The sequence below is a fragment of the Aegilops tauschii genome, chromosome 2, assembly GCF_002575655.3.
Source record: "Aegilops tauschii subsp. strangulata cultivar AL8/78 chromosome 2, Aet v6.0, whole genome shotgun sequence".
In the NCBI taxonomy this organism is placed as follows: domain Eukaryota; kingdom Viridiplantae; phylum Streptophyta; class Magnoliopsida; order Poales; family Poaceae; genus Aegilops; species Aegilops tauschii.
Genome location: NC_053036.3, coordinates 51,649,407 through 51,667,439, shown reverse-complemented (window position 1 = coordinate 51,667,439; position 18,033 = coordinate 51,649,407). Strand labels below are relative to the sequence as shown.

Below are 18,033 nucleotides of genomic sequence, written 5' to 3'. Positions count from 1 at the left end.
GTATGGCAACATCCCAGTTATAAGATCACCTTGTACACACAAACAACCAACATTAAGAAACTAATATGTGGTGGCATTTCAACAAATCTTATCTTCGGAGCACCAATTAGCTCACCATTTGTATAGTTCCTCGGCCGAGACTCCAATCCCTGGAAGCCCCTTCAATAAACTTTTTGGAGCACCAATTAGCCCACAAAGATTAATTCATCTATATAGTTCTCTCATGGTAGGAATGAGAGAAAGTTGAGAACGGAAATAAAATGCTTGGATGGGGCAGAGAGTAGCAGAAATATAGTGGAAACGAAAGATAGGTGGAAACACTCAGTTCATTTGCCGCACTAGGAAGATACACTGTGACGGGCAATTTAATACAATAATGTGGTTGTACCACACGTGATAATAAACTAAATTGGATGGCTAGCGCAAGTTGGGATGACGTGGAATATCGTAGGAGCACAAAAATATCTATTCAATGACCCTAGTGGGGTGGAGCATGCAATTGGAAAATAGAAAATAATAATAAAATTGATCAGGTGACATGTGTGGTGAGGTGGGATGTGACATATTGTGAGACCTAGTGATCAATCTATTAAGGTAGTAGAAGATACCCCATGCGTTGCCACGTGAATGAGTTACAATATATTTCGACGAGAGTTAGTTGTATGACACATAAATATTTGAATCAATAATATATGATCTGAAATGGAAATGCATACTATATATTATATAGTTGGAAATTATTTATTGAATATATGTAGCATAATATAATGAAAAATGGTTTCGTATGCATGTTGCGGGTCTTTGATGAGGCGACTTTTGTGCATATTGAGATAAATATAAGTAGTGAGATAAACTATTAAGGACGACTTTTTCCATGCATGTCGAGGTGGGACTTTGATGAGATGGTATATGTGTTGAGATGGCATGTGTGCATGTTAATATAAATAAAAGCAGTGGGATCATCTGCTTAGACATAATAGGATTATGATTGCCACCTAGGACATATGGTAATGTGTCACACAATAAGTGAGGAGATAACAGTATTGTGTTAATTAAAACAAGCAACAATATTTGCACAAGCTCCAATGTGACAACAAAGTGCACACTTGATATATGTTGCCACCTCGGATTTCACAAATTAACCACAATCTAGTGGAGTAGTTGTATGATGATTTCTTTGCAGATGGGACGGACAATTTTACCAACATGGAAATATAAAAGTTGCTAGGGCTTCTCCAATGCCGGCCCTCAAAATAGACATTAGATTTGTTTACGAACTGCTCTGGACTAGTCTGTGGACACTAATGTGGGAGCCGTCCATCCAACCATGTCCCTTAAAGTCTGCCTCTGTTTTTTCTAAGTCCGAAACATTCAAAATAAATACCATATGAAATCTTCGATAATATTCAAATGCAACAGTAGTTCTAATTTGATATTACGATCCAACTTAGTTTTGAGATAAAATAGTCGAAACTTGAATTCAACGGGCACATATGTTGTAGTTGTCCTCTTTAACCGCCCACACATATGCTCAATCAGATCCTCCTTTAGCTGCTCATGAGTTGCTCGATGCCAAACTTTTGGTGCATTTGGACAAACTCATCAAACGTGTCCGGATTCTGACGTGGGAGTTGGATAGGATCACCCATGTTCTCAAACTCCAGACCTCCGGCAGCATCATCACCCTCATCTATCATGTTGTGCATGATCACATAATATGTGATCACCTCTCACAAGGTCTCCAGATCCAATTATTTAGCAAATCCACGAACAACAACAAAACGGGTTTGGAGCACTCCTCAAATGTCCTCTCCATGTCCGTTCTAGCTCCTTCGTGTATATGGGAAAAGTGAACTCTTTTCTAACCAACTGGCTCAAAGATGGTCTTGACCAAGGTTGTCCATGGAGGATAGATACCAACAACTAGATAGTATCCCATATTGTACTCATGCTCATTGACATTCCCTTGTAGAGCCTTTTGGGCAGTTCTTTCAACTCCAGTCCATACAATCAAGAGATCCGAGCATACCTGACCACCCTCTGGCTTCTGAGAGTGTCATGAGCCTTTCAGTGTCTGCAATAGTTGGTTCTCACAAGTACTGAGGTCCAAACACCTCGACCATCGCAATAGAAAATCTAACCATGGCGTCTCCACATGTGCTCACTGACAGCTGGAGCTACTTGTCCCATGAGTCCACGGTCGTGCCATATGCAAGCATCTACAATGCAGACGTGCACTTCTGGTAACCAACGAATCCTATTCTTCCTATGACATCCTTTTTCAAGATGAAATACTCATCGCAGCTCCGAACGCCATTGTAGAGGCGATCACACACATATTTGTGCATTCGAAAGCACCATCGAAAGTTGTCTGTGAATAGGGCATCGGGGGCAAAGCGTCAAATGCCCTCGTGCCGTGTTCAAAAGCGTCAAATGCCCCCGTGCCCTGTTCCGGTTCAGCAGTCGATGACCCTTGATTGATCCCTTGAAATTGAGAACATGTTATCTCGCACGCTCCACGTTTGCAATGACCAACTACATCATCACTGTTTCATCTGCATAATCCTCCACTTTGGAGGAGTCGGGTGACTTAATGTAGTGCTGATAGATGCACTCCATGTCCGAATCCACTGCTTCAAAGGAGGAAGAAAAATTCTCAAAATTTTAGCACGGGCATTTCACCGAACACTTGTCGGGCGTGGTCTCCCTCTCACGGATGGCATCTGCAGGGACGGACGGACGAGAGGTGTCAAACATCGGCGTATGCAAGTGGTGTGGCGACCTGTTGGAGCGATGGCATTGTGTAGGTCTGGTCGAGTGGTACAACGGCGACGTGAGGTCAGAGCGGAATGAAGTTGACACAGAGAAAGGGGAAAGGATGGAGACGCGGGATCAGGGTGTGGTTTTTGGACGGTCCAGGGGTGCCGGAGTCCTACGTGGCGAGGTCCAGACTCCCGCAAAGCCCCCTGGCTTGCTTCTGTTTTGCCGGATTTCGGGCAGCTGGACTGGTCCGAGAACCGATGCGGGACGTCGTTGGATCCTAAAGTGCGTACGGGCCAATCGGTTCGGAGGGTTGCGGGTTATTTGAGGGTCCGCTTTGAAGATGCCCTTATGTACCATTCTGCTCTCGGGTGCATATGCGCTTGGATGAACAGTTAAATGGAAAATACTTTTTTTTGAAAAAAAAATTCTGATTTTATTTTGTGACAAACATCGTTGAATGTTTCACCCGCATGAAAAGTTTAGTGAAGAAAAAACATTCAAAATGCTCTGGCGAAAGATTTTTGCAAGCCTTACATAGCGCTGAATTTGTTTTATTTTTGCTCACACACGCATGAACCTCATTCCATCACAGAAGAACAGTATTCAAGTAGGTGGAAACTAAGCAACATGCGTTGAGGAAAAAAAATTCAGGATACATTTTATTTTCGCATTTTGCCATTCGTCCAATGCCGTCCTGGAACAGTGACCAACTTGCGCCTCAAGTTGGTAGGCGCAAGCATCGCACGGGCTCCCCCTGGCGTGACTTTGATGACTGATCGCGTGGGCCACAGTCGTCAGGGGATTATGGAGTAAATGCGGCCACAGTCTTTGTTAAAGAGGACTGGGATAGACTAGTTTATTCATTCCCCCGAGCACGTTAAATAGGGCCATCCCGCGGTATCCGGCCTCTCGTCTCTCCCACTGCCCTCCACACTAAACTCCTCCCCCGTGCGGCGCACACCTGCCCTTCACCACCCTCGAGGCGCACCACGCCCGCTGCTCCCTAGAAGGTCAGATCTGTTTCCCTGTGTTCATGCGTGCGTCGATGATCATGCTAGTGTGTGTGCGCGCGGTTTCCTGGTTCTGGATCGTGATGCGCATGTCGCGTTGGCTTAAATCTGCGCTGTGCTGCTTTCCTTGGAGTTTTGATTCGCGTGTGCTACAGCCTAACCCTATCGTCGTTGTTTGGTTCGAGCCGGTGGTGCAGGTGCATTTCGATTTTCCACGCCCACGCAGGTGGTTCGTTGGCGATTCTTTTTTTCCTTTACCTGGTCACGATGCGTAGCCTAGCGTATATGGGGTTTCTCTTTTTTTTTTGCTGCTGGATCGTAAAAGTTCAGGGGTCTCGGGTAGCTTCAGATGTGAAGTTCGTGCCCGTTTAGCGTCTGTGCCGTTCGAGTTTGGGATGTGCTCACCCCGTTCATGTTCCGTTCCTGCATTTAGACGTGCACATATCAGATCTGGTGCACGCATGTGTGAATTATGTTTTTTTTTTGCTTGCTTTGTTTCGAGTGCTGGCCAAATCCGCATCTACAATTGCTACGTTGTACTGTTTCATGATGGATTAGATTTTAATCAACGATCGGATTCGTATTACCACAGATGGGCAAGGCGAGCAGGGCCAAGAAGGCCAAGGCCCAGGAACACCCGTGCCCAAGATGCGGGCTAAACCTCGTGGAGGCGAAGACCACGCTGGGCCACGACGACATCGCCTGCGCGGCCCACAAGCTGAAGGTGGAGAGGGATGCCGCCCGCAAAAAGAAGAAAGGCCGCGGCGAAGAAGCCAGCGAAGAACTGAATCGGCGTGGACAACCTATGCCCCCCCTCCTCCCCCTCCCCCTCCCCCCTCCTCCCCTAGACCCTGGTCGCGTTCCGGGATGTGACTGATGTCGATTTCGTGTTAATTCGGTTGCTGGACGTTTTGTACCCTTAAACTGCCGTTAAGGAGACGTATTTTGCAGTCACTGCTTTATATATATGTGCGATGGAGTGATATTGGTCTGTGTTGTGGTTGACTGTGCTTCGTGTTCTTGTGTTCTTGCCCCAATCGAACTCGTGCTCTTGTGTTATTTTGTTGGTTCCGTGATTCTGTCTAATCCCCGTGCTCAACTCCGAATCTTCCCCCAATAGAGTGCCTCGACATGGAGGAGCAGAGCAGGTTCGGTTGTTTTTCCCCCATTGCAATTTCTCCCTTACAGATTTAGGGTTACAACGCTCGGATTTTGTGTTCGCAGGTGCAGGGTGAGCCTCGTCCCTGGGGAAACAGCAGATTCAGTTTCGCCTGCGCGGTGTGCCGCAGATTTCTCCACGGCGTCGTCACGGCATGTTCTGGGGCTGACATTGCAGATGGTTCACAGATTTCTGAGCCTGCACTACTCAACCGACCCCAAGGGTCTTCGTCGGAAGTTCAGCAGGCGGGGGCATGGGTGATCCCGTTTGTCTCTGCTGCTTGGACGAGCAGGTAAAGATTATTACTTCTCGCTAATCTGGCTTGTGGTCGTACAACTGTGCTGTTAGTACCGGAGGCATTGCACAAGTTATTACTTCGAACAAATCTTTTGAATTCCCTGCTTTTGTCAATTTTATTCCCACCATGCCTTGGAAATTTAGGGCCTTTGTTAATTGCTGTGTGTGGGCACGCTTGATCCCAAGTTCCCAACAAAAACATCCAGGCGATTCCATAGGCTGTCACGCAGCCTCTGTAAATACTTTTGTGGTGTACATACTTTTCTGTTGTTATAGTCTCTTAATCCCCCTTGCGTTGCTTTGTGTCTTGCACCTTGGCTCTGAATAATGTTGCTGTCTTCATATAGCCTGCTCACCTTATTTATCGTTCCTGTATAACATTCTTGGTGTTTCAGATGGCCTACCATGCTCTGTCGGAACTGAAACCCGGAGTGAAGAACTGGAATGTCTGCGTTCATGTCTCCCACCTCTGGGAATACCGCGGTGGCACCGACACTGGTCCGGTGCAACATGTAGACATGGTTCTGGTCAATAACAAGGTAAACTTTCATGCACCCTCATGCAGCTGACCATGTCGTCTTGACCATGTTTTGTGCTTATGCAGGGAAATGCTATGTACGCTGAGATAGGAAAGGATGACTTGGAGCATAAAGCTCCGCTATTGGCTGACGGCAACACATACACTCTGACCAGATTCATGGTGTCGCTTGCCACACTATTGTGGAAGCAGTGGCTGACATCCAAGATGGCTTTCTGGAGTTCGTGTACGACCCTATTCCGTTTCTGGACCTCGCAGCCTATGTGGGAGAGAACAAGCGCTTTGTGGGTGATCATTTCTTCCAGTTTAGGCCATCCTTGTTCATCTAACTTTTAGTGTTTGGAACTCATTCACTTTTGTTTCTTTATGTAGATATTGTTGGGTCATAGTGAGTGTCTCTGCTGCTGCATTTCTCTGCATTGCGCGCCAGCCAACTCTGACCACCAAACGCACTATAGTCCTGGAAGACCACTTTTATTTCATTTTCTCTGTTCTTGAGGTTTATATATGGTTCAAACTTCAAACATATTAATTAATCAACTCCATTGAGGTGGCACTGAGAAAATGATTTAAATGCTGGCCTCATGCAAACAGAAGCTGGCTTGCTTCTGGAAAACTTGCTAGTTTCTTGGGGGGAACCTGACCTGTCTGTGGGTTTGTCCGTGTTTATTTCAGATGGTCCTCTTTGTAGTGCCCCTGTTTTCTACTATGTATGGGGCATTTAACTCTGGGCCGGAATCATTGTTGACTAGTAACAGTAAAACTTTGGAACTGTAATTCTACTTGTGTGCTAGTTGTCGTAACAAACAAGCACATTCGTTTAGTTACCGGTACTATATTTGGTTGAATGAGCTCTTCTTTCCCCCTAAATCTAGTTCTTCATTTATAGCCCTCAGCATCATGAATCTGAATTGTTTAATTGCATTGTTTCCAGGTGCATCAGTTACTTAAGTTCATTGCAAAATTTTCAGAACATCCAAATGGCAAGGTGAGAGGTTCTTTATTATTCATGACCTGTGTATATTGTTTCTCTATTCCTCTCTCATTTTCTCTTTATTCAGGTATTGCTATGGAAAATGGGAATTGCACGGGTTCTTAATAAGTTGCTAAAGAACTGCAGCAACGCATCTTACTTGGAAGATAAAGCGATCTCTGAAAGAGGAGCCTACAGAAGTGACCAACTTATGCTCAAATGGAGGATTCCCTTATTCAGATGTCTCGCATCTATCTTCGGTGCCCAGCCATCTGGCAAAGAGCAGACTGCTATTGAAGAGTAAGCTCAACTATCTACTTCAGAACTACTTCATCATTTACATTTGAAAACTAATTATATTAACTCAAAGTAGGTCCTCAGAGAATGCTAGCGTTGAGGAGTGCTCTTCTATCATGCATCACCTCTTGGTCTTATGCCAGGTAAAATAACTTTCGTGTTATCTATGATAAGATGGTTGTCGGATCGGCAGCGTTTACTTCTCTATTTGATTCTCAAGCTTAGCTCACTACTTCTGTAGTGAAGCCAGGATGTGGTCTGTGTTTTGTTGTGGTTTCTTTAGTTTTACTACTCTGAAAGATTGATATCAAGCTTTTGTAATGAAATACTATCAAGTGTTCCCTACTCTAGAAGCCATTTATGAGTTGAAACTGCCCTGTGTAGTTAGTTCCTTTTTTTGGTTTCAACAGTAGTCCTAGTTAAAAGGGTCAACAACATGTTGGTGTCATGTGTCAAGTGTCTGAGATCATACATTGGAAGTTCATACTATCGGAGGTGGAAAACCTAAAGGAGTAGCTGAAGTTTGAAAATGGTTTATTAAATACATGAGAAGGCTATGCTGAGAATGAGGACACGGAATGATAATAATGTTTCTTCAGCTGTTACTTTCTTTTTCTTCTTCCTTTGACAGGGTTGTGTTGCTAATTAGATTTAAGAAACTGAATTCCAAAATTTTGTGTGCAACCATTTTAAAATACCCCAGATCCCCAAGTACACATGAATTATGTCATAGTTAAATTAATTAACATATTACCGAGCCCCTCATTCTAGTTTTTGGAGCAAGAGGATTTTCTTGTAGAGTTCTATTAGGATTGTTATGCTATAAAATTTACTCATTGAGTTAACAGAGCATATATTCAGTCTGTTACTTGTGATTAAGTTGCTAATATGACACATTTGTCTGAATTTCTTAATCATGTCAAGCTGGACAACATGCAATGCCAATATTTTGCATGAGAGAGGACTGATATTGTAAACTAGATAGTATGAGGCTATGAGCTGACAATTAAACTCCTAGAATTCAATAATCACAGTGCTAACTGCTAAGTTATTTCATAACATTCATGTCAGTATCTTCGCTTGTCCTCTGGGTATATTTGGTCAGCTCTGCACTAAGGATCTTCAACATCAATATTTGCAAACTTTTCCCCACCTCATGCGTGGTACTTTCTCCTAGTTTAGTTGACACATGTGCATTTTTTCCCCGTACTTCATTTCTGAATTGTTGAGCTGTTTGTAGACAGAGAATCCATTCTTCTCTCGTGTTTTTTGTTTTAATCAGTGGCTCTTCTGCTTACTTCTTTGCGGCCTTTTCAGGCTCTCCCTATATTCCTTGACAGGATTTTCAATCCTGTTCTTGCAATTATATTGTCAGTGACATTTGTTCTTGCCTTTGGCGAGGTAATGCATCTTATGTCCAAGCATTTATATTTCTGTTACCGGCCCACAGATTATCTGATTGATCATCACATTTCGACAATCAGGTTGTACCTCAAGCAATATGTACCAGGTATGGGCTGGCAGTGGGTGCTAGCTTTGTTTGGCTCGTAAGCATCGTCATGTTCATTGCCTATCCTATTGCTTACCCTATTGGGAAGGTAAATCAGCAAAGTCACATTACTCAATAGAAAAGTGTTAATTTGTACTGTATCATAATCGTTTGAAGCTTATCCAGTGGCCTAGATTTTGAATTCCAATGAATTAGACTATTATTATGAGGCCTGGGCTCACTGCTCTTTGGTGCCATTGTTGATGGACAAGGTCATGAAGTGATATTTTGGTTACACTTCTCTAATTAGGAGATTTTGGTAACATGCGTGCAAGTGCTTTCTTGTTTCTATTCTTATTTAGCCCTGCCCATCATAGCTGGTATTTGAGTTATCATATGTATCCATTATTGCTTTGCTTTCCATTTCAGCGACCTTGTTGGTTTGTATATGCTGAGCTAACACAAATTTTAGATCTCTTCCGAACGAACATGTAGTTCTATTTATTTATTCGCTGTTGTATGTTGGGACTTGAACTACTGCTGCCGGATGTCTCGAGAAAGAAAAAATAATTACTGGAAATTGTAGGTATGGCCCATGTCTAGTAAAGCCAGCCTCTACTAGACTAGCTCGTTAATCAAAGATGGTTAAGTTTCCAAACCATAGACATGCGTTGTCAGTTAATGAACGGGATCACATCATTAGGAGAATGATGTGATGGACAAGACCCATCCGTTAGCTTAGCATAATGATCGTTCAGTTTTATTGCTATAGCTTTCTTCATGTCATATACATATTCCTTTGACTATGAGATTATGCAACTCCCGGATACCGGTGGAATGCCTTGTGTGCTATCAAATGTCACAAGGTAACTGGGTGATTATAAAGATGCTCTACAGGTATCTCCGAAGGTGTTTGTTGGGTTGGCATAGATCGAGATTAGGATTTGTCACTCCGAGTATCGGAGAGGTATCTCTGGGCCCTCTCGGTAATGCACATCATAATAAGCCTTGCAAGCAATGTGACTAATGAGTTAGTTACGGGATGATGCATTACGGAACGAGTAAAGAGACTTGCCGGTAACGAGATTGAACTAGGTATGAAGATACCAACGACCGAATCTCAAGCAAGTAACATACCGATGACAAAGGGAATTATGTATGTTGTCATTGCGGTTCGACCGATAAAGATCTTCGTATAATATGTAGGAACCAATATGAGCATCCAGGTTCCGCTGTTGGTTATTTACCAGAGAGGTGTCTCGGTCATGTCTACATAGTTCTCGAACCTGTAGGGTCCGCACGCTTAACGTTCGATGACGATTTATTATGGGTTATGTGTTTTGGTGATCGATGATTGTTCGGAGTCCCGGATGAGATCACAGACATGACGAGGAGTCTCGAAATGGTCGAGAGGTAAAGATTGATACATTGGACGATAGTATTCAGACACCGGAATGGTTCCGGAGTGTTTCGGGTATTTATCGGAGTACTGGGAGGTTGCCGGAACCCCCCGGGGAAAGTTATGGGCCACATGGGCCTTGAGAGGGAGGCACACCAGCCCACAAGGGGTTGGCGCGCCCCCCACTTGGAAGGGGTCCGAATTGGAGTGGGGAAGGGGGTGGCGCCCCCCCCTTTCCTTCTTCCCCCTCTCCTTCCCCCTTTTCCCTCTCCGGTAAAAGGAAGGGGGTCCGAATTGGACTTGGAGTCCTAGTAGGACCCCTCCCCACTTGGGGGCGCGCCTAGGCCGGCCTCCTCCCCTCTCCCCCTTTATATATGGGGGCAGGGGGGCACCTCTAAGCACATCAATTGTTTCTTAGCCGTGTGCGGTGCCCCCCTCCACCGTTTACTCCTCCGATCATATTGTCGTAGTGCTTAGGCGAAGCCCTGCGTGGATCACTTCACCATCACCGTCACCACACCGTCGTGCTGACGAAACTCTCCCTCGACACTTTGCTGGATCAAGAGTTCGACGGACGTTATCGAGCTGAACGTGTCCTGAACTCGGAGGTGTCGTACGTTCGGTACTTGATCGGTTGGATCGTGAAGACGTTCGACTACATCAACCGCGTTAAACTAACGCTTCGACTTTTGGTCTACGAGGGTACGTGGACACACTCTCCCCCTCTCGTTGCTATGCATCTCCTAGATAGATCTTGCGTGATCGTAGGAATTTTTTTGAAATTGCATGCTACGTTCCCCAATAGGAGCAATACAACTCGGTGCACCTTTTACAACATGTTGGTAGAAATTGGTTCTCACCTCAAAGGCGGATGGGAAGGTATCATGGGTGCAATATAAGTTTCGTGTACGTGATTTTATTTCACCGTACCTTACAATGTGGACCCTCTCTTAATAGTACGAATTTTCTACGACCAAAGAAATAAAAGCGTCAAAAATATCGTCTTTGATCTTTTCCTTCCAGAGGGGTATCTAATCGTCTCGTGCCATTTGAATATGCCTGTGTAGCTCAAGCACACGGTTAGTCCGTAACTTTAGTTGTCGTCAACACCAAAACACTTGGGGAGGAAAATATCCTTTCAACTCTTATATAGTGTTCTTGACTTGTTCAATAGAAGAAGATGAAATATAAAGTTTGCTCTCCCTTTTCACCGTAGAGATTGTGGGATTGTTGGTCTATGTACATACAAACTTGGTGTGTCTCCTAATTTATTCTACGTCACACCATCGCATACCCTACATGGCAAGTTTGTCAACCATGATGTAAGTACAATTGGGATTGCCCCTAGAGAGGAAACACCGAATAGTAGATCAATCAAACAACTGACATAAAAGGCGAACTCACCAACACGAACATGGTAAACTTGAGTTACCTACTTTTAGAAGCAACAATGCCCATGTTCCATGGAGCTTGCCGCAACACCACCATCGGTTGATTGAATGCCTCATCATAGGCTATCGGTGTTCTGTCTTTGAAGTAAGGAGGCCACTACTTTGGTAGTTTTCCTACCCCTTGCTAGCTTGAGGCCCAACAAATATTCACAAAAAATACTACTACTATATAATACCTCACACATTGCTGTGAAATTATTTTGCAATACATTTCAGTGAAAACTTAAAAATAAATATGATTGGTTGAGTTTGACTGTTGTATAGTTGTAAAATCTTTAAAAAATATAAATAGCAAGATTGCATGTTGAGGTTATCCATTCCCATGCACGTTGCATGATGAGGTGCCATGCTTACATGTTGAGAGAAATAAGTTAGTGAAGGCTAGCTATTTACACAAAGAAGATATGTTTTTTAATGCATTTTATCTAATTTGTTGGATCATTGAGTGTTGGTCTCAAATCATATATTTCAATTGTGTCATGAGATACACTTTGGTTATGCCTTTATAGGGACACTCTCGAATCATATAGGTGCTTAGTTTTTGGTCAACCTTGACTTCGTCACTATCCTTTCAATGGACTGACTCTCTCTCTCTCTCTCCCTCCCTCCCTCCACTCCCTTAGGGCCAACCCAGGCCATGCCCCCCAGCTTGTGTAGTTTTGTTATATTATTAGCACATAATTAGACATGAATGATGGGAGTTCTACCTAATCTTTGAGTGAATGGACCCTCCTACATGGGCTAGCCCCTCTTATACTTCTTATCAAGCTCCGCCACAGTCTGCCTCCCTCCCTCCCTCCCTTGCCCTCTCTCTCTCTCTCTCTCTCTCTCTCTCTCTCACACACACACACACACACAGACACACACGCACTAATCAAATTAGATTACTGCGTCTATTTGAAACTGTAAAACATGTCAATTTTGCATGAAGTCAAGCTTTGTAAAATAACCTAAATTTGTAGATAAATATGAGCACCAACAGTAACAAACAAAATATAATATTGGTTTAGTACTGTCAATGTTTTAATATTTTTTCTAGAAACTTAGCCAATAAATATATCTTAAATTTTAGAGGGAGGGATGGGGGGGATATCATGAAGGGGCACATACATACTTCCAAGAAAAGGAGTTGAATGGTTACCTACTCACTCAGTTCCAAATTATTTGAAGTTCTTGCTCAGTCATAAGTCAATCTTCTTTAGACTTGACCAAATTTATAGCAATACATGTCATCATCTACAACAACAAATTGGTTTCATTTGTCATAAAGTGCATTTTTATAACATACATTTGATGTTGTATAGATTACTCCCATGATCGAGTTTAAAGGGCCAGAGGCCCACACATGCTAATTGAGATTTCTAAGTTTGCTTTCAGTTATGGAGCTAGTGAGAGTTGCACCCTGCTCTATTTTTCTCGTCCTCTCCTTTAAAGCAACAATAATAAAGTTAATGCAACTTTACGATAGTTGCCGCTTCATATTTGTGTTGAATTAGAGGAGAGAGAAAACAAGGTAGAAGAGAAGTGGGTTGTCGATATAGAGAAATCTACAACACATGCTCCAGTAATCATTGTGAAAGATTAAGGTAGGTCACGTATTAGTGTCATTGAAACTGCTCCATGTACGACATCCGTGGTTCGATTTCTGTATGACAAATCAATCCAGCGGCCCTTGCGTCTACAGTCTGAACCTTATACGGCTCGATTTAAGCTGCCGTACAGAAAATCGAATGAATGTTACACCCTCCGTATGTCTTATATTTAGGTATGGAGGGGTATATAGCATGGTTCTGTCATAGAGTATAATCGTATAGCTAACTAGTACTCCCTTCATTCCGAGACAACTAGTAATATGGAGCTAAGGGAGTGGCAGTAGACTATAAATGACGCGACAACGAAGTACTAGTGATTATATGTGTCATGCTCTGTTCCATTGTTGGTCCTGTGTGATGAATTTAATACACCGCTACATGCATGCTTGACTTTAGTACTACCTCTTAATTGGTCATGAGAGCACTTGGCGGGGGTATGAATAATTAATGAATTTAATAAGAACATTGCATGCATGCCTAATTTCATTTCTACCTACGTGCTCCTCTTGGAGAACTGGTCCTCCAACCGACTAGTTATCATATATTATGTTTTGGCGAGCTCACCAAGACGAACATGGTAAACATAATAAGGCTACTCTCGGTATCATGCATATGATACTAATGTATAGTATTATCTTCATAGTGTATAGTATCATATGTATAGTATCATATATTACTATCATAGATGATTTTATTTATTGCCATGCATGACACATAATAACATAGCATTTATTATGATACATTATCTATCTATGTTACTCTAACCCTCTCTCTCCTTTAATTATGTGTCACATCAGAATGTTTGTTATTTCCGAGTGCATGATACCGGCTAAGATACCACCTCTATGGCTAGCCTAAGACACTTCCAATGTATTGACTCTTAACTCGGAGAAAGTGGGGAATGGAATCAGATCGGGAGGGGGAGGGATTTTGGAGCAGGCAAGCCTACTTTATACGATTCGATGAATGGAGCGGCGACATCGGGGAGATGCTCGCTCGTGCCATTGGCATTGAACGATGATCGGAGGCCTCCTCGTGCCCTCCGCCATGCGCAGTTCACGAACTGTACGCCGTCCAACCCTATGTGTCCGATTGTGAGAGTCAGCACACGAGTAAAAGTTTGCACAAATGGATGCTCGCGAGGTTGAGATTTCTTACATTCTTAATTAAAGTGGTGTCTATCCTATATTGAAATATTTGATCGATCGTGAGGTACAAACCATTTGGTAGAGTTGTCAACAACACATTAGGAACTGGGAGTAGTATACTAGAGAAAAGTGAGTTATTTAGTACAGTTGATTGTGTAATCAATATAAGAGTGAAGATCCAAAACATAGTTATGAGAATAGGAGCAAAAAATCATGTGGTTGAGACAAAACTTATTCCACCGAACACATATTTTCTAGGATATAATACAACTAGATATCAAATAGTGCAGAAATAAATGGGGGTGTTTAGCACCATAATCTTTTTAATTTTTTAGGGAGTTTTGTACCATCATCTCGTGAATAAGCTCGAAAGCATATACGCGCTCGGCTAAACAAACCGCGCGCACAGATAACCAGAAACGAAATAGAATGTTCTTCTAAGAAACACAAAATAGAATGCTCTCCGATAGTACCATGCATGTCCCACTTCTCTGTAGAGAAAAATATTGATTAGAACGGTTAATATATTGGACGACCTTAGTTAACAATCCGGACTTTAAAAGCCCATCAGAACACATGTTAAACTATCAAAACCTTTCGGTTAAAAGGCTTTCTTTCTGAAATTTTGGTGATTTAGGTTGACGTGACACAAATATCTCTATTTTCGTGTGGGCCCCTAGTAGTCCATCAAGGAAGAGAGGGGATATGCAATCATCACCAAGGTTATGGACCTGATTGAGCCGATGATAGGAGGGTGGGATGAGGTGCTTATTAGTTCCATATTTCATGTGGTCGACACCATATTCAAATGCCTCTTAATCACAATGTTTTTGAGGATTTCATCTCGAGGCACTATTCAAGGTACTTGGTTTTCCGGTTCGTTCAACGTATCATCTTTAGCGGAAACACCAGGTTGAGGGAACCACTAGTCAGATGGATATTCAAGGTTCAGTCGTCAAATGGATATCCAACAATACATAATATGTATTCTAATAGAGTGTATCTCACGTTGTTCAATAAAGATGATAAAATGTAAAGTTTGCTCTCTCTTTTCATCCTAGAGCTTGAGGGGTCATTTGTTTATATACATGCAAGCTTGATGTCTCTCCTCATTTACTCTCTGTCACACCATCGAATAACCTACATGGCAAGTTTTGCCAACGATGATGTATGTACTATAGGAATTTCCCTTGGAGAGAAAACAATGATCAGTTGATCGATCAAACAACTGATGGAAAAAAGGCGAGCCTACTAGTTTGGTGAACACGAACATGGCAAACTTGAGATCGCCACTTAACTATGCGCTAATGGCCCTCTTCCATGGAGCCTGCTGCATCGTCATGGTTCAATTGAGCTCTCTGTTGTTGTTCCTTTGCCGATGAAATACGAGGGTGGTTGTGACCTTGCTAGTTTACATGCCCTTGCTAGCGGTGTCCGATAAATGTTGACAAAATTTTACTACTATATGTTGTTTCAATACATTTTGTCTAGTTCTTTTGGATTCTTGAGTGTTAATAACCTTAAATTATATATCTAATTGTGCCAGTGAGCTCTATTTTGGTTATGCCCTCATAGGGGTAGGATGATACCCCTCGTGTTGTCGTAGGAATTGGTTGCAATTTATTTTAATGAGATTTGGTTACTTGAAACATGAATTAACATGAATATTTGGATTAATAATATATATACTAAAAGTAAAAAAATGCATATTATGTACTCTCTCTCCATTCCAAAATAAGCGTCTCAACTTTAGTACAACTTTGTATTAAAGTTAATATAAAGTTGAGACACTTATTTTAGGACGGAGGGAGTATTATATTTGATTATCGTATAGTTAAAACATATTTTATTGAATATAAGTAGCAAAATATAAAAATGTTTTGTGATGCATGCTATGTTAAGTCTTTGATAAGGTGGCACGTGCACATATTGAGATAAATAGAAATGATGGGATAAACTAATAATGGAAAACCTTTTCCCCATTCATGTTGGTGTGGGCCTTTGTTGAGGTGGCATGTATGCATGTTGAGATAAAATAAAGTAGTGATCAACTACTTAGATATACTAGATGATTCCCTATGCGTTACATCGTGAATTAATAGCACAATTTTCATGATAATGTGATTAAGAACATATGCAAATGTCATACGAAATAAAAATGACTCCTTATTATTTTTATTTTATTGTAGCGAAGTGAGCAAATGGTTCCAATAATATTTTTATTAAAAACTATTAGCAACTATTGGCTGCAATATTTTGTCAATTTTGTTAGAATAACACATTTCTACTATTTTGTACAACAGAACTTGCACAACATTTACCAAAGGGCTAAAAGCTATTGATTCCCTTGTAACATTTTAATAGACTATACTCCCCACTTATCCGCAAATGGGAAACAACCAATATAATTAGAGCAAGTATTAAAACCTTCAACATATGATATATATATTAGGTGTTTTGGAAAAAAACTTGCATACCATCTTTGGCAAACCGTATGTCGATTGCAATTATGAAAGCCACTGGAATTGATTATACACTGAAATATTACTCAAATCACAGTACATAGTTGTATATATAAAATATGATTACATAGTTTTTTCCAAACGAATTGCAATTTCTTCAATTTTACATTCAAAATCACAATCCTATAACAAAAATCAAATATAATACATAAATGTTGTGACCATCTGTAATTGATGATGCGTTATTCCTCGCAAAAAAATAATTGATGATACGTTACAAAATTATGCCCATGAAAAGTGGCTGGCCAGAGAGAGATTCTTGTCGGTGGATTAATTGGTGTTTGGAACTGAATGTTGTTGTGGCATGTGCTGATGTGGACGTACAGTGTGCATGTAGAGAGTATTGCTAGTAGTGGGGATCAACTACTTACAGTTTATTTTAATGAGATTTGGTTGCATGAAACATGAATAAACATAAATATTTGGAGTAATAATATAGTATGAACTAAAAGTGAAAATGCATTTTATGTATTATATTTGATTATTGTATAGTAAAAAAATTATTTATTGAATATAAGTAGCAAAATTTAATGATGTTTTGTGATGCATGTCATGTTAAGCCTTTGATGAGGTGGCATGTGTGCATATTGAGATAAATAGAAGTGGTGGGATAAACTAATATGGAAAACCTTTTCCCATGCATGTTGAGGTGGGCTTTTGATGAGGTGGCATGTATGCGTATTGAGAATTTGAGATAGATAAAAGTAGTCGGATCAACTCCTTAGATATATACTCCCTCTGTAACGTAACATAAAATCTTTTTTGACACTATGCTAGTGTCAAAAAAATCTTATATTAGACCTATATGTGCTTGCCCTACACCACTACATATATACAACCACTTGTATAGTCCAGTCAACCAACTTTGTGTGTGTGTGTGTGTGTGTGGTGGCGGGTAGCAGTTAAGAGGAACCTATTCTATTTCAAGATGGCAATCCTATAAATTTTGTATGAAAATCAAACTTCATAGGGTTTGAACAGGTTTGTAGATAAAATATAAACATCTATAGTAACAAACGAATACAATATTGATTTGGTAATGTAGATGTTAATATTTTCTATAAACTTAGGCAAACAATATACACCTTCAGTTTAAAATGGGGGAGTATATCATAAAGTGGGAGTTGATATTTACAATAGGAGGATGAATAGTTGCCTACTCAATCCATTCCAAAATATTTGAAGCTTTTACTTTATTCTAAATTGAACATATTTTAGTTTGATCATGTATATAAAAAAATATGTGAACATCTATAACAAAAAAAGACTTTGTTAGATTCATCATAAATTTTAGCGTGTACAATAGATTTGATGTTGTAGATTTTACTCCCCCATTGAATTTAAGGGTCAAAGGGACACAAATGTGAATTCAAATTTCCAAGTACAAGTTCATTA

At 41.2% G+C, this 18,033-nt stretch overlaps 1 protein-coding gene across 1 annotated transcript; it reads left to right on the top strand.

Annotated features, from left to right (window-relative positions):
• Positions 1 to 4,547: 4,547 nt before the first annotated feature.
• Positions 4,548 to 8,849, top strand: LOC120970895 (uncharacterized). Its single transcript, XM_073507936.1, has 9 exons — positions 4,548 to 4,921; positions 4,998 to 5,224; positions 5,625 to 5,768; positions 5,834 to 6,051; positions 6,140 to 6,755; positions 6,829 to 7,040; positions 7,114 to 7,180; positions 8,355 to 8,438; positions 8,522 to 8,849. Exons 2-5 carry the CDS (start codon positions 5,186 to 5,188, stop codon positions 6,297 to 6,299), a joined length of 561 nt encoding a protein of 186 aa, XP_073364037.1. The 5' UTR covers positions 4,548 to 4,921; positions 4,998 to 5,185; the 3' UTR covers positions 6,300 to 6,755; positions 6,829 to 7,040; positions 7,114 to 7,180; positions 8,355 to 8,438; positions 8,522 to 8,849.
• The last annotated feature ends 9,184 nt before the right edge of the window (positions 8,850 to 18,033 follow it).

Excerpts from the sequence above, each read along its gene's own strand:
- LOC120970895 (XM_073507936.1), top strand. The coding sequence starts at position 5,186 with ATGGGTGATCCCGTTTGTCTCTGCTGCTTGGACGAGCAG. Across the intron at positions 5,225-5,624 it reads TCTGCTGCTTGGACGAGCAG|ATGGCCTACCATGCTCTGTC; the intron begins GTAAAGATTATT and ends TTGGTGTTTCAG. Across the intron at positions 5,769-5,833 it reads TGGTTCTGGTCAATAACAAG|GGAAATGCTATGTACGCTGA; the intron begins GTAAACTTTCAT and ends GTGCTTATGCAG.